The sequence below is a fragment of the Oncorhynchus clarkii genome, chromosome 20 (genome assembly GCF_045791955.1).
Source record: "Oncorhynchus clarkii lewisi isolate Uvic-CL-2024 chromosome 20, UVic_Ocla_1.0, whole genome shotgun sequence".
In the NCBI taxonomy this organism is placed as follows: Eukaryota; Metazoa; Chordata; class Actinopteri; order Salmoniformes; family Salmonidae; genus Oncorhynchus; species Oncorhynchus clarkii.
In genome coordinates, this window is record NC_092166.1 from 23371434 (window position 1) to 23396051 (window position 24618).

General features: G+C 42.5%; 2 protein-coding genes across 2 annotated transcripts in view; one reads left to right on the plus strand and one right to left on the minus strand.

The window, feature by feature from the left end:
• LOC139376094 (sickle tail protein-like) overlaps positions 1 to 7554 on the plus strand; it is a 51055-nt gene extending 43501 nt beyond the window's left edge. The window contains 7 exon segments of the mRNA XM_071118274.1: positions 18 to 137; positions 3098 to 3181; positions 3781 to 5412; positions 6046 to 6183; positions 6882 to 7278; positions 7281 to 7365; positions 7367 to 7554. Of these exon segments, the coding sequence (XP_070974375.1) occupies positions 18 to 137; positions 3098 to 3181; positions 3781 to 5412; positions 6046 to 6183; positions 6882 to 7278; positions 7281 to 7365; positions 7367 to 7421 (2511 nt within the window). The 3' untranslated portion in view covers positions 7422 to 7554.
• A 6239-nt stretch (positions 7555 to 13793) lies between these two features.
• On the minus strand, positions 13794 to 23860 carry LOC139376095 (PAX-interacting protein 1-like). Its single transcript, XM_071118275.1, has 20 exons — positions 23629 to 23860; positions 22618 to 22752; positions 22453 to 22496; positions 22271 to 22334; positions 22037 to 22147; positions 20867 to 21502; positions 19902 to 20706; positions 19604 to 19698; positions 19383 to 19478; positions 18949 to 19086; positions 18614 to 18735; positions 18227 to 18411; positions 17985 to 18096; positions 16586 to 16688; positions 16230 to 16398; positions 15507 to 15607; positions 15189 to 15323; positions 15004 to 15079; positions 14828 to 14889; positions 13794 to 13970 (listed from the first exon to the last, which is right to left on the minus strand). Exons 1-20 carry the CDS (start codon positions 23707 to 23709, stop codon positions 13956 to 13958), a joined length of 3285 nt encoding a protein of 1094 aa, XP_070974376.1. The 5' UTR covers positions 23710 to 23860; the 3' UTR covers positions 13794 to 13955.
• Positions 23861 to 24618: the final 758 nt, after the last annotated feature.

Consider the following 24618-nt stretch of genomic DNA (forward strand, 5'->3'; position numbering starts at 1 on the left):
CACTTTAACCTCCTCAGGTGTTTCAGAAGTGCACTCTTAGAGATGTAGGCACAAAGTGCGTTGTAGACCTCACAAGCACTGCATCACAAGTCAGACAGATAGAACCAGAGCTCTCCCTTTCACCCAAAGTCCCTAAGGTAACAGATGCCTTATTACTAACCCCCTGTGTGTGGTGTGCCTATGGTCTGACCTGAGGCCTGCACTCATTGCTTATATAGTGCATTCGGAAAGTATTCAGACCTCTTGATTACGCTACAGCCTTATTCTAAAATTGAGTCAATTGTTATTTTTCCTCATCAATCTACACACAATTCCCCATAATCACAAAGCAAAAACATTGTGTTTTTTATTTTAGCAAATGTATTAAAAAATTCTGAACTGAAATATCACATTTACATAAGTATTCAGACCCTTTACTCAGTACTTTTTTGAAGCATCTTTGGCAGTGATTACAACCTCAAGTCTTCTTGGGTACTGAGGAGTGGCTTCCGTCTGGCCACTCTACCATAAAGGCCTGATTTGTTGAGTGATATAGAGATGGTTGTCCTTCTGGAAGATTCTCCCATCTCCAAAGAATAATTCTGGAGCTCTATCAGAGTGACCATCGGGTTTTTGGTCACCTCCCTGACCAAAATCAAATCAAATCAAATGTATTTATATAGCCCTTCGTACATCAGATGATATCTCAAAGTGCTGTGAGAAACCCAGCCTAAAACCCCAAACAGCAAGCAATGCAGGTGTAGAAGCACGGTGGCTAGGAAAAACTCCCAAGAAAGGCCAAAACCTAGGAAGAAACCTAGTGAGGAACCAGGCTATGAGGGTTGGCCAGTCCTCTTCTGTCTGTGCCGGGTGGAGATTATAACAGAACATGGCCAAGATGTTCAAATGTTCATAAATGACCAGCAAATAATAATAATCACAGGCAGAACAGTTTAAACTGGAGCAGCAGCACGGCCAGGTGGACTGAGGACAGCAAGGAGTCATCATGCCAGGTAGTCCTGAGGCATGGTCCTAGGGCTCAGGTCCTCCGAGAGAGAGAAAGAAAGAGAGCGAGAAAGATAGAATACTTAGAGAGCATACTTAAATTCACACAGGACACCGGATAAGACAGGAGAAGTACTCCAGATATAACAAACTGACCCTAGCCCCCCGACACATAAACTACTGCAGCATAAATACTGGAGGCTGAGACAGGAGGGGTCAGGAGACACTGTGGCCCCATCCGATGATACCCCCGGACAGGGCCAAACAGGAAGGATATAACCCCACCCACTTTGCCAAAGCACAGCCCCAACACCACTAGAGGGATATCTTCAACCACCAACTTACCATCCTGAGACAAGGCCGAGTATAGCCCACAAAGATCTCCGCCACGGCACAACCCAAGGGGGGGCGCCAACCCAGACAGGAAGATCACATCAGTGACTCAACCCACTCAAGTGACGCACCCCTCCTAGGGATGGTATGGAAGAGCACCAATAAGCCAGTGACTCAGCCCCTGTAATAGGGTTAGAGGCAGAGAATCCCAGTGGAAAGAGGGGAACCGGCCAGGCAGAGACAGCAAGGGCGGTTCGTTGCTCCAGAGCCTTTCCGTTCACCTTCACACTCCTGGGCCAGACTACACTCAATCATATGACCCACTGAAGAGATGAGTCTTCAGTAAAGACTTAACGGTTGAGACCGAGTCTGCGTCTCTCACATGGGTAGGCAGACCATTCCATAAAAATTGAGCTCTATAGGAGAAAGCCCTGCCTCCAGCTGTTTGCTTAGAAATTCTAGGGACAATTAGGAGGCCTGCGTCTTGTGACCGTAGCGTACGTGTAGGTATGTACGGCAGGACCAAATCAGATAGATAGGTAGGAGCAAGCCCATGTAATGCTTTGTAGGTTAGCAGTAAAACCTTGAAATCAGCCCTTGCCTTAACATGAAGCCAGTGTAGGGAGGCTAGCACTGGAGTAATATGATCAAAAAAATGTGTTATATTCTGGATTCTAGCAGCCGTATTTAGCACTAACTGAAGTTTATTTAGTGCTTTATCCGGGTAGCCGGAAAGTAGAGCATTGCAGTAGTCTAACCTAGACCAAGGCTAGACCAAGGCTCTTCTCTCCCGATTGCATAGTTTGGCCAGGCGGACAGCTCTAGGAAGAGTCTTGGTGATTCCGAACTTCTTCCATTTAAGAATGATGGAGGCCCCTGGGTTATTGGGGACTTTCAGTGCTGCAGAAATTTTCTGGTACCCTTCCCCAGATCTGTGCCTCGACACAACCCTGTCTCAGAGCTCTACGGACAATTCCTTCGACCTCATGGCTTGGTTTTTGCTCTGACATACACTGTCAACTGTAGACAGGTGTGTGCCTTTCCAAATATTGTCCAATCAATTGAATGTACCACAGGTGGACTCCAATCAAGTTGTAGAAACATCTCAATGATGTTGAATTGAAACGGGATGCACCTGAGCTCAATTTCGATTGTCATAGCAAAAGGTCTGAATACTTATGTAAATAAGGTTGGATTTTTAATTCAATGCTTATCTAGGCCTCTAACACTAATTTGATCTGGGGCCTGACTGTCTGTGCTTTCAGCTTCATCAGCCTCTGAATCTGGTCTAAGCTTGGATCTAGAGCTTGCTTGTGATTGAATGTGCTTCTGAATACTGGTCTGACTGCCACTCAGTGCTGTGTTTTGCTATTGCTGCTGGAATGGCCTGGGGGGCGGAGGTTTGGTGTTTCTTATGTTTTCTTCTCATGAAAATGTTATCTCTGCTTTTCAAAGAATTGACTGATGTCTCATATAAAAGATGTACGGTGTCTCTTGGTGTTGGAAAATATTTGCTCTTGATTTCCAGTTCCCTTCCACTTTGACATTACGGACTAATCATTCACACTGTGCAGTGTTCTTGCCTGGCTTTGTGAATGAATCTGCATCTGATATTTTGTTCCCTTATCACATTCGTATCACATTGTGCTTGACTCTATTTCCCTTAGTGTTCTACGCATGCTCTCTTGGCTGCCATGGCTGGTCTCGTCACTGTAAATTAAAGTGTAAACTGAATTCAAAGAGCTGTTGTGCAATGATGTTATCCCCTAAACTGTCCTAGGAGAGTCAGGAGAACCAGGGTAAAGAAAAAAGTGTGCTCAACACCGATGAAAACAGATTTGACACTGTACCAAAGAGTCCCAGGGTAAGTCTTTCATTCCCATATTACCCATGTTCCTCAGTCTGAATACAGTATATACAGGTAACTGCCAAAATAAAGGAAACACCAACATCAAGTGTTTTAATAGGGCGTTGGGCCACCACGAGGGGCCAGAACAGCTTCAATGTGCCTTGGCATAGTTTATACAAGTGTCTGGAACTATATTGGAGGGATGCGACACCATTCCTCCACGAGAAATTCCATCATTTGGTGTTTTGTTTATAGTGGTTGTGGAAAACATTGCCGCGGGAACCGCTCCATAATCTCCCATAAATGTTCAATTGGGTTGAGATTTGGTGACTGAGACACACAAACAGTCTTTAAAACCTCTATGCTCCTTTGAGACCCCTCTTTTAAAGTCACTGAGAGCTCTTCTTCTAGCCATGGTAGCCAAAATAATGGTCAACTGACCCTAAGCATGATGGGATGTTTTATTTGTTTAATTAACTCAGGAACCACACCTATGTGGAAGCACCTGCTTTCAATATACGTTGTATTCCTAAATTACTCAGTGTTTCCTTTATTTTGGCAGTTACCTGTATTTTTTTTTAATGTTAATAGATATTTCCCTCCTTTTTTCCCAGGTCATGTATTATGTTATGGGACAGATATCCAATGAAAAGCCTCCATCGGGAAGAACAGACCAATCGGAAGGGAGAGAGGGAACAGTGTCCCCCTCACAGGTGGCAAACACAAATATGCTTGACTCCCAGCAGCTAGAGTTACTAACAGCAGATGAGTCACCTCTAGTGGTGGAGTGCGAAGATTGTCCTCCTGAAACACAAAAGATAGCAGTTGGAGAAGATAGTGAGAAGGCGAGCCTCATAGATGAGAATGACCTGAAGGATCCTGTTGAGAGTCAGAAAGAGGAGGTGGCTGAACCTGTGTGTTCTACAATACCTGCAGAGAAGAAGGACTTACCTGCACCTACCGAATTGAGCACTCATCCTGCTAACAGTATACCATCATCTCCACCAGTACCAGTAAATCAGTCTATGACTGTTATAGCTCAGGAGGGTTCAGGTAGTCCAGTGTCTCCTCCACCAGTAGAGAGTGTGAACCTGGATGACAGCCAGAGCCAGCAGGTAGTATTTAGGTCATCCAGAGGCAGAGCACCATGGTATGTAGAGGAGAGCAGCAGCCTGAGCCCTGACCTCCCTGACGAGGAGGGCTCTCCTCCCCCTGAGAACATCTCCTTCATGATGATTACCAGCAACAGAGTGCAGGCTCTGTCCACCAGGCAGTACCAGGAGATAGTAAGTAGGACCAACGGGTCCGAGGTTCAGACCGTCAAGGTGGGGAACGACACCACCAGCGTCAGCCAGGAGGAGCACTGTGGCTTCGATAGGAAGCCTGTGATCATCATATTCGACGAGCCCATGGACATCCGGTCGGCCTACAAGCGTATGTCCACCATCTTTGAGTGTGAGGAGGAGCTGGATGTGATGCTGCACCAGAAGAGCATCGAAGAGGAGAACGAGGAAGCAGAGAAGAATGTACCTCAGGTAAAGCCTAACATTGATCTCCAACAGGCAAACAAGACAGCAGTGACAGAAAACACTGCAAACGGTCACAGTAATACTCCTGCTGTGGTTGCGCAACAGACAAGTACATCAGAGTGCTCATCGCCAGAACAGTCTAAAACAGAGTCCTCAAATGGCAGCAAACCAAAGTCCAAAAATAAGTTCAAATTCAAGTTCCCAACAAAAAAGCTGGCGGCCATCAGCCAAGCGATTCGCACTGGGACCAAAACAAGCAAGAAGACGCTCCAGGTGGTGGTCTATGAGGACGGGGAGGACGGACTCATGAAGGAGACCAAGAGGTTTGAGATCAACAGCAGCAGCAAACCCCAAACTGACTCCAGTCCCCTCACCACGGTGAAAAACGTAATGTCGTCAAGCACTCTCACCTGGTCAAACTCTAAACACAGAACAGAGGCGATCTGTAAGAACACCTACGAGTCCAGAAACAGTTTAGATGAGACCATTAAAAAGCGGGAGATCATCGTGGATAATATAAGCCCCTCTGCGCTTAAGATAGACTCCTGTGAAGAGTCTCCATCCACTATGAAACTCAAACGAGAGAGGGAGGGCAGTCCCTCCAAGAGGTCTGCCCCTCCTCAGGTCTCTAAGTCCCTTAATCCTCAGAGTAAGAAGTCCAAACCACAACTTCCACAGATTCCCAGACCGTCCATCACGAGCAGCTCCAATAAACAGGTCTCTCTTAAAGTTGCTTCCCTCTAACTGCACTGGTGGCTGGGTCCCTGGTAGATTTCCAACCTCTAACCAATAAAGATTAACATGTTTTTCAGGTGTTGCTGGGGATACAACTGGGATCTACCTCTGCTTATAAGCTGTCTTTGTGGTGTCAGCTGACATGATTGTTGTCCCTTGGGAACTGGGTTGCTATGATGTGTTTTTGTGAACTTTGAACAGTTAACTTTGTCTGGGTCAAAGTGACAGGCTTTAAAATGACTGACTTTATACTGTACTTGTGGTTCTGTTGTGCATGATCTGCTCTCAGAGTTGGTGCAGGTTGGTCAGTGGTTCCCAAACTTGGAAAAAAGTTGTGTACCCATAACTTGACCCACCAGCTCCCTACATATACAAAATAAAATACAGGTGAACACAAAATCCACCATTACAGATAATGTCTCAGGCTATGCCCTAGAGCTACCCCTGCTTGTACCCCAGTTTGGGAAACACAAACCTACTGTAAGCATGCTGGAATCTTATTTCTGGATACAGGTTTTTCTTTGTTGTTGCTTCGGCTCTTAGGTGTTTTCATAATCCGTCCCTAAAATACACTATCATTTTTGTGTTTCTTTTTGTCTGTTTGAATATTTACAGAATACCAGTGGCTCTCCTTCTTCAAGTCAGATGTCACGTTCTGCATCTGCAAAGTCCTGGCAGCAACCAGCCGGGTCAGCTGACAAACCAGGAGGAAAAGCTCAGAAGCTCCAGGGCAATCAGAAGCAGTTTCGACAGGTAGTTTTACTATAAGATGGCCTGTGTCAGGAAGTATTGGAGCAACCACTTTCATGATGTAGAGAAGTGCGTTCATGTAAAGCATTGGAAACTGTACAATTATAAGATGTTTGTTGAATCCATGCGTTCTCTGTCTTGTTCTCCTATGTCTTCAAGACCTTTTGACTTACCATATGTACCCTCTTCACCTCTATATGCTCCATGAGCATGCTCAGCATGTAACTTTCAGTCCCTTGGAGATGGAGACAAGGATAGAAGATTGCCAAGGATATATTCTCTTCACTTTTTGAAGATCTCCTTGAATTAAGCATTTTCATTTTTTGCAAACAAATGCGATTCTCTAAACTTAAACTAAAGCAACTCAAATGATCCATCTAAATTCACCCTCTGTCAGCTATCCAAGTATTCTTTAACCCTCTTCATCTCACCCTGAGTAGCATGATATTTATGTCATAAACATTGCGTGTGCTTGATGAGTAAGTGCATTTAATTGGTTAATTAGTGGGCATCATTAACCCTTTAGATCATTTCCTGACTTCATCTGTTTTACTGTGGTTGTTTATATTTTCAATTAATCATCTATTTTTTGTGTATTTTAGTGCCATTATGCTTTGTAACATTGTTTATTTATCTTTGTATAATAACACTTATTTTGCCTTTCTTGACATTCCATGTCTCCTGCCATCTTTGTTTCGCAGGCCATCAGAAGTACTAAGAAAGCAGGTGGGGATAGTAACCATTCTTTCCTTGCTTTACCTGCTTCTAAGATCCCAGCCTTTTGTCATAGCTCTGGAAAAAACACGTCATCCCCAGATCCTAACTCTGTGCCTAACCCTATTAAATCACCTTCATCCTTCCCATCCTCCTCACACAAGTCTTTCATCCCGTCTCTTAATCTGAGTCGTCTCGTCCCTCCTAGCCCGTCTCTCAATGACAGACGTCAAAATCTTTCCCTCTCGTCTCAAACCCAAAATGGCCGACCCAGCCATTTCTCTTACTGCTCATCTTCCTCTTCCTCCTCCAACTCCCCCTCTTCCAACTCATCCTCTTTGTCCCCCACATCCACGTCCTCCACCTCATCCTCCCCTCCCTCCCCTCCCCGACTGCCATGAGTCAAGGTGCAAGGAGTATCCACCGCATTGCACATATACCCAGCTTCACCGGTCACAAGATGCAATGTGGACAGCAGCAAAACCACACAAACACCAGCAGCTTCTTTATCCAAGGACATATCATGATCTTTTTATATCTATATAAATTACAGTGGAGGGAAATGCTGTTTTCATGGAAACATAATCCAATTGCAGGGCAGTCTAGTTTCTCTCTATCCCTTCCATACGTTTTTGATAATGAACAGTTTGAAAAAGAAAATACATTGACCTGGTTTTCATTCAACACTCACTTTGAGCAAGAGGACCTTTTTATTTATGCCTCGGCTTTTCTATGATGATAACCATATTAACAAGATAACTACTTTGCATTACAAATGATCAACACAAAAAGGTGCAAACATTCTAGAATTAATGCTAATGCAGTTTAGTGGTGCTGGAAATCTGGATTTTATTTTTATTGATGTGAGGAATCTTTGGTTTAATTGATGGTGTTGAATATAGTGTATATTTTATAAGAATTTGAGTGACAGATAATATGCAGATTTGATCTAAAATAACAATTTATTATATAAGGAAATCAAATGATTTTGGGGATAGATATAGTATATTTCATCTAGCATCTGTCATTCACTTGTCATCTGTCAGAGAATCTCTTCTATGCAATGATCTTAGATGTGTAGAGTGTGAGTGGAACTTTAAGGAAAAAAAGAGCTTGGTGATTTCTTAAGCTTCCTATGCACTGCCGAATTGTTTGAGCTAACAAGATAGCTACTGTACAATCAAAGTGATGTTTAGAGGACTTTTATGGCAGTAGATGTGGTAAATGCCAAAGTATTTGGTTTTACAGACCATGTATCTAAGACATGCACTGTGTGGATGATGTAATGTTTTCCTTTGGGATGGCACCTACTTATTTTAACCAAATAGCTTACTGTGATACTCTTATATTCATATCAGTAACTGGTGTTTACATTCATACTTAGTGACAGAAGTTTACATACAAGTACATTATAGAGATTTGACATATTTATCTGTAATATTAGAGAACTATTGTGTTTGCACAACTCCTATTTAGTGTTCTCTGATTTTGTAAAGCTGTAAACCATGTTGTAAAAATGTATTGTGGAATGAAATACTTGTGAGGTTGAAAAACTAATAAAGGGCTTTCTGTTAGGGATTTGCTGTATGCTTCTATTTGTTCATGTTATATTCATTTGTATAATTGTATGAAAATATGTTTACTGGCGTAGGTATTGATGCAAAATAAGTTTGCACTTCCTATTATTGCCCAACAGAGGGCAATGTACACATGCAATTTTACACAGGAAAGAGGGCAGCCAGACAGCTTTTGCGTAGCAGTATTTTTCCAATGTTCAGAATCATTTACATAAAATAACTATACGTAAATGTAATACAGATTTCAAACAGATTTTGAAGCAATAATTTGCTTCAAGTCCAAAATAAATGTGTGAAATTCTAAAAGAGCTGAAACAATAGATCTTAAATATGGTCTCTGATTAGGTCATGGATATTGCTCTGACAAAGAAATAAACATTACATAAAAACACATTTAGACTTGACAAATATCTGAGAGAATGTCATTAACACATTTATCACAGAGGGAAAGAAACATAATGAGATATCTCATCCTTTTAATTAGTAAATTATTAGTAATTAGTTTCATTAAATGATAATTAGCTCATATGTAAATTCCAGACATAATGAATCCCAATGCCCATCTACTGTAATTAGCATATCTTCATTCTGCATCATATTTAACACAGGAAAGTTGAAGAGAGTCCAGATTGTGAGATGCAACTCAGAGGGAGGGATGGCTGGTAATTAAAAATAACTCATTTTAGCATCATAGGGTTAATTATTATATCTCCCAATGCATTATGGTAGAGCTACATCAACAGCACAAGTCTAGGAGGACATCCACAAACCAACAAGGAACTTTCTGTCAGTTAATCAAAGATGTGGCTCCCTAATTTGCATTTTTAATTGGAATTACTGTAATGAGGGTGTGAATTAGTATGCTTGCCAAATTAGCCAAGTAGTTTTCTGTAAGTAAAGTAGCTTGTAATATTAGAATTGTGAATTAGTTTGCCATGTTGTTAGATCTTCAGCAATGGTAGAAGGCATGATAGAGGAGAAGTCAAGCTGTTAACCCAGTAAGAATCTGTATTTACAAATACCAACATATCCAGTACTGCCAAGAATGACAATTAGCCTATTAAATCACACCATAGAGCAGTGGACACCAACCCTGGTCCAGGCTTTAATTCCAATCATCAAGGGCTTGATCATTAGTGGAATGAAGGAAAATGTTAAAGTATTGCTCTTTGGCAGGAACAGAAGTCTACATATGACCCTGTAGCTCCCCAGGACAAGTGTTGGTGACCAGTGTTGTGTAAAGAAATGTTTCCTATGTTCGGTCACAGTCAATGGCCACCATCTATTATTGTGGAAAAAAATAGATTAGGGTAGAATGTGTTCAAATCTATTGTCTTCATTTTTAACACTGTTGCCCTAAATCAATAGAAGTGCATCACGTGAGTGGTGGCCTTTTTTGGTATAAATCCATATCGCGGAAGTTCAGCATTACAGCGTGATTGAAATTTAAAGGCAATATTCCCGCGTTATCAGAGACTGAATTCACGGTAAACGGTGCATATCTTGGCTCAATCGGAAATGACATATACATTTCTATAGCACAATCTGAAATGTTTAAGCGATGCAGATTAAATAGAGCCTTTAGATATTCATTATGCAGATACTTGTGCAAGACGTTTCTTAAAAAGGAAGCAAATGTGACAAATATTTCCAATATAAACTCTCGTTTTAGTTGCAAAACACAACTGTTTGGACTAATGATTACACACCAGTACTGCAGAGAGCAAACAAATAATCATTTGGGGGGGGGGGGGGGGGGGGGGTGACAGTAAGTGACACTAAATTGTAGTGGGTAGATAAAGTGGGGCACTATTTTCTCGTTAGAAATACATTAGTGTCCTACTTCACCTGGCACATTAAAGTATCAATGAGATTTTGTAGAGTTTTATAGATAACACAGTGTTTTTACAATTTTGGGGACATTCCAAGCTCCTGATGAAAATATAACTAAAGGAGTCTGCACAGATTTTACTTGATCCTGAAACACCTCTATTATTCCCTAAATGCTGTCCCCTTTCACAAATTGAGCATATTTTCTACGTTAAGTTTCTTACATTCAGTGTCCTTCCTTTCCTACCCTTGTTATTTCCTTCCACTGTCATCCTATACGGTTTGTGTTATTTAGACTCAATTTTGAAATGTTATGAACAACTAAAACAACATAATTCAATGTACAGTACTTTAGAATATCTAATGAAGGAAATCACATTTAAAATGATTAAAGGTTTATTTTGTGAATTTTTATAGCTTGAAAGGTCCCTGTCCCACTGTTGTAACACCATTCAGGGGAAGCGAGACAGTACTATCAATCTAAATGTCATAAAATATAAAAGCTGTTTACATGAATGGTTATCACATTTTAAAACAGTCTACTATTCATTCTAGTACCAAAAGCTAGATTGTTAAATTATAATTGACGGAATGACAGCCTTAACATTCTAGTGCAAGGTTTCATAGTATGTCGGTTTTTCATGATTTTCAACGGGCCACCCCATCTAAGAAACCTGTACACACACATACACTACAGTAAGGTCATACTAACCAAACCAATTTTTTTCATTCCAGAACACATGCAGCAACAACCCAATTAACATTTGTTGTGGTTAGTTATCAAAATGACCATAGTACAGTACCCTCATACACAGATGTGCCACGACACCTGATGACTTAAATCAATAATGAAAGTGTGTGCAATATACTTTAAGTCCAGAGGCTTTATGCAATTCATTTCAGGAGGGCACTGATGGTAAGCTCTGGCATATAGAGACATGTATTTTAGTTCAATAATAGCTACTAACTATTCATCAAACTGTAGGTACCCTCTGTCTTTGTTCTTTTCTTTATTCAATGGACTTTCCTCTTGTAGCCTAATTCCGTTATTACTGATTTGGTACATCCTTTGTTCGATTAGAGCTAGGTTTATTTTTAGATTACTATGAATCCCTGTACAGTGCAAGATTTCTTCAAACCCAAGGGTCTCAAGAAAGAGGGTCTCCTGTCCATAGTTACACATGGGTCCAGACAACAGGCATATCAAGGTTATTATTATACAAGTATGAAAAAATGAAGGTTATTCAAAAGAAAACTATATAGTCAGTAGAAGATAATACCATTGTGTACAGTACAGGATATCTAATATGACACAAACCATACTTATAAACCAAAAACTAAAATCAACAATGCACCAACAATTACTTGGTTCCAGATTCCCAAACTTCAACTTCTTTGGAAAATGTTTTACTATACATGCTCAGCTCCCCAAAAGCGTTTCTGGCACACGACCTTGGCTGAGGCACTAATTCAATTGAGTGTTTTTGAGGGCATCACCTCAGGCTATTCACTCACCAGAGGGGCCAAGAGATAACTCCAGGCAGTCTGACAGCAAGCAATTTTCTATCACCATTAACTACTTTAATACTTCATTAACAATTAATTAAATCAAGTCTTTGAGGAATTATGTCTTAAAAGTAAGATCAAGAATAAAGACCATGTTCATTTTCAGAATCACCTGTATTCACCAAGTACTGTACATTTACGCATACCCAGAATTTGCTTCATTGTGAAGGTGCTGCCAACAATAGACAATATACAAACAAAATAGACACAAGTCCACATAAACATCATACAGCATATACAGTATCGGTACAGTAAACATAACACTGGAGTTTAGGCTGATCGCAGTGGGAATATATATCTATATAAACAGAGGGATTTTACACAGTGCATATACAGCGTTGTGAGGAAGACCAGAGGTGTACATAATGAAAATGAAGTATAGTGCAGATTGGTATTTGAGGTCATTGATGACAAGGTGCAGTAATCGTCCCAATGCAGTCACTTAATCCCCATGAGCCTGGTTGATGAGGGCCACAGCAGGGAAGAAACTGTTCAGGGGAAGGGCGGTATTGGTCATGATTGGCCTAACCTGTCTGCCAGAGTGGTCTTTGAAAGATGGGGGGTCTGGAATGGGCAGGGTAGGAAATTATCGTACCTGCATGCTTCCTAGTCCTGGAGCTCTGCAGGTCCTTGATGGTGGGCAGGTGACAGCCTACGAACTTCTCCGCAGACCGAACAATGCGCTGCAGTTTGCACTTGCAGCAGGCAGACCCAAACCAGACGGTGATAGAAGAGATGAGGATTGACAATGATGGACGTATAGATACGAACCAGAATTGTCCAAGAGTTTGAGTTTCCTCAGCTGTCGCAGACAGTACATCCTCGGTCGAGCCTTCTTGGTCACCACTGTGATGTTGTCCTCCCAGTTGAGGTTGAGAGATGATGGTCCCCAGGAATTTAAATATGACTTGGCTGTGCTGACAGCTGAGCAATCAATCTCGAAAGGGGAGAGATGGTGGGGGGTGGCATTTCCTGAAGTGTACCACCATCTCCACGGTTTTGACTATGTCGAGTTCTAGGTTGTTGAGACTGCACCAGGCCACCAACCTTTCTACTTGGATGACCAGGTTTACGTTATCAGCAAACTTGAGTGTTTTGACAGATGGGTCGTTGGAGGTGCAGTCATTGGAGTAGAGGGTGGAGAGCATATGCAACCCTGTGCTGATAGGGATTCTGAAATATGTTGTCCCATCTTAACGTGCGGTGTCCTGTTGGTCAGGAAGTCAGTGATCCACGAGCAGATAGGAGTCTGATACGTTCAGCTGGGGGAGTTTGTGCTGTAGCAAGTCCAGAATGACTGTGTTGAAGGCTGAGCTAAAGTCCACAAACAATATCCTCTTGCATGTCCTTGGGACAGCGTCGTCTACAGACAGATCTATTGGCTCTATAGACGAACTGCATGGGGTCAAGGAGGGTGTCGATGGTGGTTTTGAGATGGGACAGGAAGAGATGCTCAAAGGTTTTCATGATGACCGAGGTGAGCGATGCAGCACTGTAGTCATTCAGGCTGACTGAATATGTCAGTGAAAACAGGGAAAGATGGTCAGTGCAGTGGTTTTGGTAGTCAGTGCTGTTTGGTTCAATACATGAAACGAACAAACTCCGCTTCTAGTTTTGCGACTGTAAATTTGCCACTGGCATAAGAGTTTCAGCACTGTTCCATGAATATCTAAAGAGGTATATTTGTGAGAAAGCAAAGAAATCTAAGATTCATTTTGACAACAAACTTCTGATTTTATTCCAAAAGTGTTGAATAATTGCTAGAAACCTTAATACAATTTTAAAAAATTAAAACCAATCCATAATTTAAACATTCAGTCCACAAAAATAACATCAATTTATGTATGCATTATTAGCGATTGTTACAAAAACCTACAAAACAACGATTATCTATTCACAGGGTACAAAATCTTGCAAAATATCAAGAGCAGTGTGACTGTACAGCAGTGTGACTGTACATTGCAACTTGTTTCAGTCGTCTTCATTGTTTCCTCCAGTACAGGACCTCAGTCAATGGAAAAATGCACTTCACTAAAACCCTCATCTTCACCAGACTTCTTCTAGTCTTCTCCTCCTTGGTCTTTGCCATCATGTGAATTTATTTGTGAGATTGTTAAGGAAAGTGGTGAGCAGGGCTTTAAATCTAGAATCCTTAATGGCTACATGCATTTTTTGACTTGTAAATTAAAGATATATATCGATTGATTCTTGAAGAATAGAACTTAGAAATGCCTCATGAGGTTAGTTCAACTGTCGTACCTCATCGGAAAGCAAAATATAAACTTGTTTTACTCCAATGGTAAATAAAATACTAAAATCACAGGGAATTCAGTAAAACATTTGTTAAATTTAAGAAATCCGTTCAAGTATTCCCACAAAAAAAAAAGGCGCTATGTGATCATGCCAATATAATCAAAGTATGTATGACATTATTGTTTTTGAAAAAAAAACACTATTTTTGGGATTAGTTGTTGTCAATTTGCAGTCTACAAATTATAATTTTTTTCTGTCCCCCCGGACAAAAATCGTCCCGCAGCTGAATCTAGTGGCCTACCCCTGAATCTAGTGACCTACCCCCGAATTTAGTGGCCTACCACTGAATCTAGTGGCCTACCCCTGAATCTAGTGGCCTACCCCTGAATCTAGTGGCCTACCCCTGCCGTATAGCCTCAAAACATGGTTAAAATGATCATTTTGACCTCATGGAGGGTCAGTCCTGAAATTGAAGGTGGTAACATTTTACCAGGCCCATCACTCAGAAGAGGCGGGGTGGCCACTTTGTTATGGTTTCAATTAATCACAATAAGAATCATTACAATCAATTGACACTCTTGTTTTTGGCTGTGCTCGGTGGAATCCGAAAGGCAATCCCCTGTAAAGCATGAAAAACACAGAATCTCACTGCTGATAGGTACTTATCACAGTGGGAGACCGTTCCTTCTCTTGCATTTAAAAGGATATGATTCATAATCCAAGTTCTGTGTCAATACTCCAGTCAATATAAACTCAGCATTGTGAACGTCTGTAAGGAAGAAACAGGGGAGACAAGAGGCAGGTTTAGCCTCGAGTCAAAACAGGATGCCATAACAATCAGCCATATTCATAGCACATATCCACATTGACAGGTTCCTCTTACCAATGTTCTTCAAGAAGTACTCTCTACATAGATGAAGATCATTCTCACAGGATATCAGAATGATCTCAGGAAGGTTCTGAAAATAACAGAAAATATTCCATGAGTTCAGTAATAGAAGATCACCTCCGTCATTCTTCAAGTACACAGTTATAACAGTTCTGTGACTACATGGAGATGACCAGTACCTTATTCTGCTTGTGCTCCATTATTTTGCGGAAGGAGGGCTGCTTGGGGAGCACCTTGCCTCCTGCGCTCTCTATGATGGCTTTCATAGTGGTAAGGCTGGGACAGATCCCAGGGGTAATATAGAAATACTTGCCCTAGGGAGGGAGAAGAAAACATGTTTAATTGGAAATCTAATGCATCCAATCAGACGAATGGACTCTTATCACAATCTGACTCAACAGAACAATTAAATATTTCCAAATATCCACACATGGGTGTCCACTAACCAGGCAGATGGATATTGGGGATAGATTCCACAAGTGTATGGGATCACTAACCTTGAAGAGTGGTGCAGCGTGGGCCCTCTTCAGTGACTCTTCCAGACTGAAACAGAACAGCACCTCTGCCTCTGCATCTTTTAGCATGTAGTTCTGCTCATCTGAATGAACAAACACACACATACTCTAAAGCCAAACAGACTCCCTCTAAGAACATAAACACAAAAAGGATGACCTCACAACAGTATCCTGCAACATAAAACTCCCTCCCACAGATCCATTATCTAATAACTTAAAGCAGGAATCCTTAGTTGCTACATACATTTTTGGACTTTATGATATGTACCCATTGATTCTTGAACAACATAACTTATGAGCTTAGGTCAACTATCATATAGCCTTAAAACATGGTTAAAACTATATTATTTGTCCTTGCATCAATTTTTTATTTTATTTTACCTTTATTTAACCAGGCAAGTCAGTTAAGAACAGATTTTTATTTTCAATGACGGCCTAGGAACAGTGGGTTAACTTCCTGTTCAGGGGCAGAACGACAGATTTGTACCTTGTCAGCTCGGGGGTTTGAACTTGCAACCTTCCGGTTACTAGTCCAACGCTCTAACCACTAGGCTACCCTGCCGCCCCAGGGTAGCCTAGCTCAGTCTGCGAATTTGAGAGTGGTTCCATTTCTTCAGGCATATCCCTAAGCTTTTTTTTTACTAAAGCAGAGTCGGGGTGACCACTTTGTCATTGTTTCGATTAAGGATTCTCGCTTTAAAGTACCAACAAACTTCTGGCTCTTCCAGCTCTCTTCTAACCACTCAGGGGTGACGATGTGCTCGACAATGGAAATCGCCGTGAGGAACTTCACAGTCCTCGTCACCTTGTTGGCCACCAGATGGGTGCACTTTTGAGCACTCTTTGCGATCTCCCCTCCAAGGTTGTACAGCCTCTGAACAGACAGAAAGGGACATCGGATGCATTGTTAGAGGCAGAGAGTGCTGCGAATCGGATGTGAGCCTGTAAAAACTTTTACCTAAATATCGGTGATTGATATTCTTGCCAACAGTAATTCACAACAAAGGCTGTTTCCTGCAGACTCTTGCTCAGCTGTGCACAAACATAGAAATAACAATTACCTTCATGAATTGTTGGACCTGTGTTGGCTCAAAGCCAGTGAAGAAAATGTACGGTGTGGATTCTGGTGGAAGCTTCTTGGTTGGGGCTTCGATCTCCTCAAGTCTACAATTGAGAGAATATTTGGGTCATTGGGAGATAAACTTTGAGTTGTATCTGTCATGACTGTCCTGTGAGGATCCGAATGGGTCAGATCAGCTTGGCAATGGCTGACAGTAACCAGACCTTCTCCCACCCACAGAGGGGGGAGGAGGGAGCTGCCGCCGGGTTGACAGCTCACACCCTGTCTTAAATTAAAGGAGATCTAGGGTCTCCCTCGCCAGTATTAACCAAAGGATAGTCTTCGTTAACAGACCTTCCCCGACGAAACTAACACGTTCAAAAAGTGAATAGTGGAAAAATATTTGTAACATAAGAATGTGGGGAATGGTCAGTGGTGATCTATAGAAAACTAATTTCATATGGGTTGATATTTTGTGATGTCATTAAAAATTTTATAAAGGAAATAACAGTACATGTACGAAGTCTCCATCCTCTACGTTGTATATGAAATAAGACCCGAACGCAATTTTAGGAGTCATGAGATCATTTTTCTCCTAGAAAATGTTGCACAGTAAGTAGCCACGCCCCGAGTGAGGTCAGAAAGCGTGAGCCTGACAGAACCGTCCCCTTCGACTAGAGTACATAAAAGGATTGGTAAGGAAATTAACATTTAGACAAGAGAGGCGTGTAGCTGCAGCACACGTCCAAAGTGGTCGAACTCTGAATATCAACACGATTTGGAGAAGAAAACTCCCCTCTCAGACAATTACTGGTACAGCTAATTAGCTGTCCTAAGAAATGTATCTAGAAAAGCGAATTTAAGTGGGACCACTCTACTACTCTCCTCAAATCACTGTAGTACACTACTCTCATCACCCAATGGGAACCCGTCGACACGGCTGGCTAGCCTAGCTTCCAAGGGGCATCTTCCAGAGTGAACAACAGTAGGAGGAGACCCCTTTTGGACAATCAGAGCCTTAAAAGCGTGCCGCTGAAAGGCCCATCACCCTTCCTAGGGAGGGCTGGTTCCGAAAGAGATCCACAGCGAACGAAGGCATTCACACGTAAATACATTCATGATTTCTTACTCCAAACGGACAGCAGTTTGTGTACAAAGTATATGATTACTGTGAGAAAAGTTTCTCAAATGTATCAACGGTAAGAGTTAATGTTTTATAACAATTATAACAATTAAAACAGTTAGTTGATTAGATCATAAGATCAATGAAAGTCACATATCCCTATATACAAATATGTATTTTTAGAAACAAATATTATTACAAACAAATTCTGCAGATTGTCTAACTCATCTTCATACCATGCTACACACCACTGAAAACTAGGGTGATGGAGTCTCACCGTGGTTTCTTATTTGGATGCTGGGAGTTTGACTCAGACTGTTTCTGCTTTTGTTGCAACTGCAATGCCGCCAATGCGTCAGGCGAAACCTTCACAGGAGCCCGCCAAGCACCTAAAATTAAGTCCAAAAGGAGAAAAAGTAATTATATTCACACCTATGTTTTACAGATGGCTGTCCAGCTTAACAAAAACTTCCATTTCAAGTCCCCTTGCCCCCACTGTAAGACTTCTGAACCCTGTACCCAGTAGGTTCTGAACCAGATGCTGGTTGGGGATGAGTGGTTCCTGCAGGTTGAAGTTGGAGTATCTGCTGTGCTGGACCTGCCGGAGGACTTCAAAGTTCCCCAGGAGAATGTCACAGAGCCACTGGGCGTTGACGCAGGGGATCCTCCACTCCTTGGCCTTCTCATACTTCAGACCACTGGGCCTAATGAGACAGGGAGGGAGAAAGGGTTAATAGATGGGTTTAATACAGTAGAGCAAAACGGACATGATACAAGCATTAACACACACATTAATTCAACCTGACACCCATCCACACAAACATGAATACGCCAATGACTTGATTGTGCCAAAAACATTTACATGCCATTCATAATAGGTGAGAACATATCAAGGTCATCTCTTACTCTTTACAGATGAGCACAGTGTTACTACGACAGAGGTAGCCTGTGTATCTGGCTCCTGCCAGGTAGGCCATCAGCTTCAGGTCGTCACGTTCTGAGTCCACAAAGCCAGTTACGGAGATGATCTGAGGAGAGAATGATAGCAATGTCAATGACTTAGTATAGAAGCTAAGCTATAAGCGCCATTTATGAGTCATAGGCTTGCAAGTCTAGTCATTACCTCATGATACACCAAAGCATAATGTATCATTGTACCATTGTTTCAAATTAAAAACATACGACCGCAACCCATGTTAGATGTTTTTAATGGGGTGCGATAAAAAGGAAGTGATGCGCACGTGTTGTGAGCAGGGCTTGGCTCCTGGTGGGAAGGCGAAGGGGAGGTGTAGGGTTCTGTGAGGAGGAACCATCTTCTTTTTCTTCAGGATGGTGTTCAGCCAGTGGGCAGTGACACAGCGCCTCCCCTCTCGTAGGGCCTGAGGTACAGCAACAAGAGAGATTACATTTAAAACCTAATCTAACTGACATACACACAAACAGATTTTGGCTTTCAAGCAGGCCTTTTAATTTTTTATTTAACTAGGCAAGTCATTTAAGAAAAATTCTTATTTACAATGACGGCCTACCCCGGGCCAATTGTTTGCCGCGCTATGGGACTCCCTATCACGGCCGGATGTGAGTGACGCCTTTTGCACTGAGATGCAGTGCCTTAGACCGCTGCGCCACTCGGGAGCCCTTTAGCTGAGATGAAAAACGATTTAGTGATGCTTACCTGGACATACATGCTGCTGACTTGAGTTTCACAGAGCAGGTGAGTGCAGCGGTTGCTGAGAGAGGAGTCCACAATTCCACCATAGGCCTGGATAATCTGTGATTAACAAAATACAACTCAGCAATGCAAGGGGCAAAATAGTAGTTGAACAAATGCAGTTATAATGCTGTTTGCTCAGATACAAGATAAGGCCGTGAAAAGACTGAAAGTCTCTCTCTTACTCTCTTCCACGTGGCTAGGAGCTGCTTGTCTGCCATCTGCTCTGGGTAGTCAGCGATAGCAAACACACAGCCCACCAAGAAGCCATCTTCTGGAACTACAGCAGCAAATAGAAAGATGATTGGTTAGTCAAAAAAAGAATAATCACAACCATTAATATCATAATGATGATCGTTGGCTGTATTTCATCCGATCACAAATGTTTCATGTATTTTATGTATTTTTCTAATAGATTTTTTGTGATGAACTGAAACAGAAGGTGAAACTGACCGATATATATGTCAGTAAGAGTGAACTTACTCTCTTGGCCTGGCTCGTGGCCAAACAACTGGTGCACTTGAGGAAGCTGAGGCTGTAGTGACCCTTGCTGCTGCTGGCTCGGATGCTGCTGCAGCGACTGCTGCTGGCTCTGGAGATGCTGCTGCTGCTGCTGTTGAAGCTGCTGCATGTGCTGCTGCTGCATCTGTTGCTGCAGGAAATGCTGCTGCTGTTGGAGGTGTTGTTGATGGAGTTGCTGCTGCTGGTTCTGCTGCTGTTGGAGCTGTAACTGGAGCCTGTGCTGCTGGAACTGCTGTAACTGCTGTTGTAAAGCATGCTGCTGCTGCTGTTGTTGGAGCTGCTGCTGCTGTATGGGCGGCCGGGGGAGCTGCTGTGGTCGCAGTTGTTGCTGCGAGAATGCACGTGGCGGTTGCTGTTGTTGTTGCTGGGGGAAGATCTGTTGTTGGTGGATCTGCTGTTGGTGCGGCTGCTTCTGCTGGATGAACTGATGGGCCGGTTGTTGTGACAATTGAGGAGGGAAACCTTGCTGAGGAACCTGCGGTTGCTGTTGCTGCTGGTGGTGCAACTGCATGAGTTGCTGTGGTGGAATATGCTGCAGCATGGGGTGCTGTTGCTGTGGCAGCTGCTGAGGTGGGTGTTGTTGTGGCTGTTGGGGGACCTGGTGGGGCTGCTGCTGCAGTAACTGCTGCTGTGCTTCGGCTGTGAGCTGCTGCTGACCTTGGGGCTTCACTTGGTTGAACAGGAGCGGGTTGGGTTGGGTGTTGGGCTGGCCCTGGTTCGTTTGCTGCTGCTGCTGCTCCAATGTCTTCGTTGAGGCAGAGAGACTCTGTAGAATCCGTGGTAAGAAACCAAATAATTTACATTTTAGCACTGCTTTTAGAAATGGACTAGGAAATTTTGACATCCAAGTATTTTATACCACTAAAGCAAAAAGAAACCAAGCAAGAAATAAAGCTTTTGAGCACATTAAAGGACAGTATTCTTACATGTGCAACGTTGGAGGGTCTGGTGGTCTGCTGGATGTCAGAGTTGTTGGTAATGTTCCGTAGCGTCCTGGCCGCTGGGCTCCAGCCTGCCATGCCCTCTGGCCTCTCTGCCCCAAGCTGGGCACCACTGGGTCCCAGGGCAGCCCGGGTGTCTGGTGGCCCTGCACTGCCCGGCACAGGGGGCACGCTGGCACAGAGGTTGATCAGGCCAGAGTCCTTCCCTGGCTGCAGTCTGCGTTTGGGACCCGGGGGTGGCCCGGTAATCTCTACTGGGGTCCAGTTCAGGTTCCGTTCCTCCTTCTCCGTGGAAGAGTCATCCGAGTCATCGAACATGAGCTCGTCTCGTCGCTCGGCTTTGGGCGAGGTCCCTCCTCGGCCACTAGCAGGGGAGTCGTCTCTTGAGGAGGAGCTGGATCTCCGGGACCTGGGGCCTGGGCGCCTGCGGCCTGGAGGGCTGTAGCTGCCCTCGGAGAGCGACTCATACTCACTCTCCTCATCCTCTTCCACCTCCTGGTAGGTCAACCGGGGGTGGTACAGAGCCTCGTCCTTCCGGCTCTTGTCCAACGCCGAGTGTGTGATCCACTCCGGCGTGACGATTTTGATGCTGCTGTGCTTCAGGGCGACCTCATACTTTTCCTGGAACACACAATTTACACCATGGATCTACAGACATACACTTCCGGTGTACAATATTTTACTGTGTAACTTACTGCAAAATTGGTGTTGTGGTGTCATCTGACCAACAGAGTACTGCTATCAATATTGCAGATGTCAAGATGAATCGTTTTATTAGAATACAACCTGAAGTAATAAAGATGTGTTGTGTCCAGTGGTTAAGGACTAGACAACCCACAGACAAGCACTACCTCCTGGTGCCTGAGCACAAAGACAGCAGTAAAACAAGCCAAAGCAAGGCTAATAAAATATCCAACACAAGGAAGGCTTCAGCAGGTGCCTCAAAATATCCTAAAAATAGCAACATGCAGACATTCTTTCTCAAAAGACTGTTCAATTCACCAATTTGTCCATGTGCTCCATGTTTTCACCCCTATATTTGCCTTTGAGTCAGGGGAGCATTGGAATTATTTTACATGAAAAAAACACTTATTCCATAACACAAGAATGACAAAGCAACTTTTTATGGCTCTTATAGAATTGAAAAATAATTACCCCTTTTGGCTCTGGAACAATCAGGTGAGTGCATTTCTTGTTTAGGTTGAGTTGACAGTCACCGCCATAAAAAGTGATCAAGGCCCAAAGAGTGTTGAGATCTTCTGGTAGCTAAACAAAGAAATGCATGAGAAAGATGTTAACATTCTATAAAATACTCATCATATGAATCCATAAACCATTTCATAGATATATGTGCACAATAGTTAAAAGGTAATATGTAAAGGCACATACCTTTGGCAGACATGCCGTGACACCGAAGAATATTTGTCCCGACTCTGGGGAGAATCCTGTAACTCTGTATTATCTTTTGTCAAGGAAGTCATTCAACTCAAGTGTTAGGCTATTCGTTCAGCTTAAGTGTCAGAATATCAAATCAGAAACACAAATCAATTGCTCGTAAAAAGAAAGGTTACGGTAGCAGGTCTCCACATCTTACGGACAAAGTCACCCAAGATGGCTGAAAAACAAAGAAAACAGAGTTTAATGGTTGAACTGTTCCTCTTCCCTTCGCACCAACAAGGCTACAGGTTTGTTAGTGAATTGACTATATAAAAGGGATCTACAATTCACACCCATACCTTGACAACTGGAAGGTCAAAGACTTCTCGTGACTCCCCAACCTCTGGGTTATCCCCATCCTCTGCTATGATGTGTGTAGCCAAGGCATTGTATGAGACCTCTTTTCCTTTCCCCGCTTTTAGGAGCTGGACAACCTATAGTGCACATGAAATCACACCAATGAAACAAAACAGAACACCTGGGGTCGATTGCACCAGTTATAGGCACATCATATGTCCATGTGTAAAATCCTGTTTCAAACCAAAGTGTGATAATGTAAGCCAGTAGGTTTCCAAGATGTTATTCATAAATCATGGGGTGGCCTGAAATGGACATTATCAATAGAAGATACTGTTGATTGCAGCTGTATTAGTAAATGACAACAAAAAAACAATTGCAAACAAAAGCTCAATCGAGAAAAAATTACATTTTTCAAGACGTAATTGATTTTTAATATACCCTATGTACACGATTGATCAAATTACAGGAGTTACTAGAGAGTAAATTTAAGCCATTATTTGGCAGGAATTTAGAACTTGTAGCTCTACAATGGCGGGCATGTCCTCGCACATGCGCAATGTCAGGCGCACAATTCAGCAAGCGGACGATGGGCTCTCACCTCAATATATTGTCAATCCATCTCGTTCTATGGTAATCCATACACATACAATTCAAACATTAGGACATTTCTGTGTTTTTGTTTCGCTAGCTAGCTTCATTGAATAACAAAGTCCCTAGAATGCCAGGGTAATGGTTAGCAAGCTAGGTAGCTATCAAAACTAGCTCGCTAGCATCCAGCTGGCTATGGTAGTTCGGTAACCTCATCTGGATCAATGACAACTACATATCTATTTGTAAATCGCAATAAATGCATTAATTCAAACGGCACATCCGCAAACCATTCAGGTTACCAATGATCAATTTGAGGTGAAATTGGAACAGTAGACTGGTCGTTAGCTTTTCGTTAAGCTAAACGGCTATCGGTAAACATTGGTTGGCTAACGTTAGCTAGCTAACGTTGAGCTCTTCACCTTTTGGTCAATGTCCCCGACCACGTAGAATTTAACATCTTTGAAGAGCTCTTCTGGGACCTTCGGTTCTTCGCCCGACATTACTATCCATAAAATGCTAATCGGTATATGTAAAACAAGATAACTAGCAAGTTAAAGGACATGAAAAAGTTATTCCACTGCAAATGTTCATCTCAAGGCAACACTAGCGCCAAATCTCACTGTGCGCGCGCCATGGACCGGAGGATGTGACGATGAGGGGAGTGGGACAGAATAACATTCTTGATTCAAAAGGGGCGCACAGGGACAACAATTAAGTTACTTTAAAACAGTTACAGAGTTGAATGGCTGCGATAGGAGAAAACTGAAGATGGATCAACAACGTTGTACTTACTCCACAATAATTGACAGAGTGAAAACAAGTAAGCTTCTGCAGAATAGAAAAATTCCAAAACATGCATCCTGTTTGTAATAAGGAACTAAAGTAAAACAGCAAAACAAATTGGCAAAAAAATAACCTTTATGTCCTGAATACAAAGCAGGTATGGGGCCAATCCAACACATCACTGAGTACCACACTTCACATTTTCAAGCATGGGGTGACTGCATGATGTTATGGGTATGCTTGTCACCGGCATGGACTAAGGGGTGTTTTATGATTTAAAAAAATAAACGAATGAGAGCTAAGCACATGCAAAATCCTAGAGGAAAACATGCTTCAGTCTGGTTTCCAACAGATACTGGGAGACAAATTCACCTTTCAGCAGGACAATAACCTGAAGCACAAGGCAACACTAGAGTTGCTTACCAAGATGACATTGAATCGCTTGAAAATCGATGTCAAATATTAGAGGCTTACCCAGAAAGTCACATAGCTGTCATCGCTGCCAAAGGTGATTGATTATAACATGTATTGACTCAGGGGGTTAAACACTTATCTGATGAAGTGTTTTACTTAAAATTATTATTTTTTTTTTACAAAAATCGTTGACACAAAACGACAATTAAATC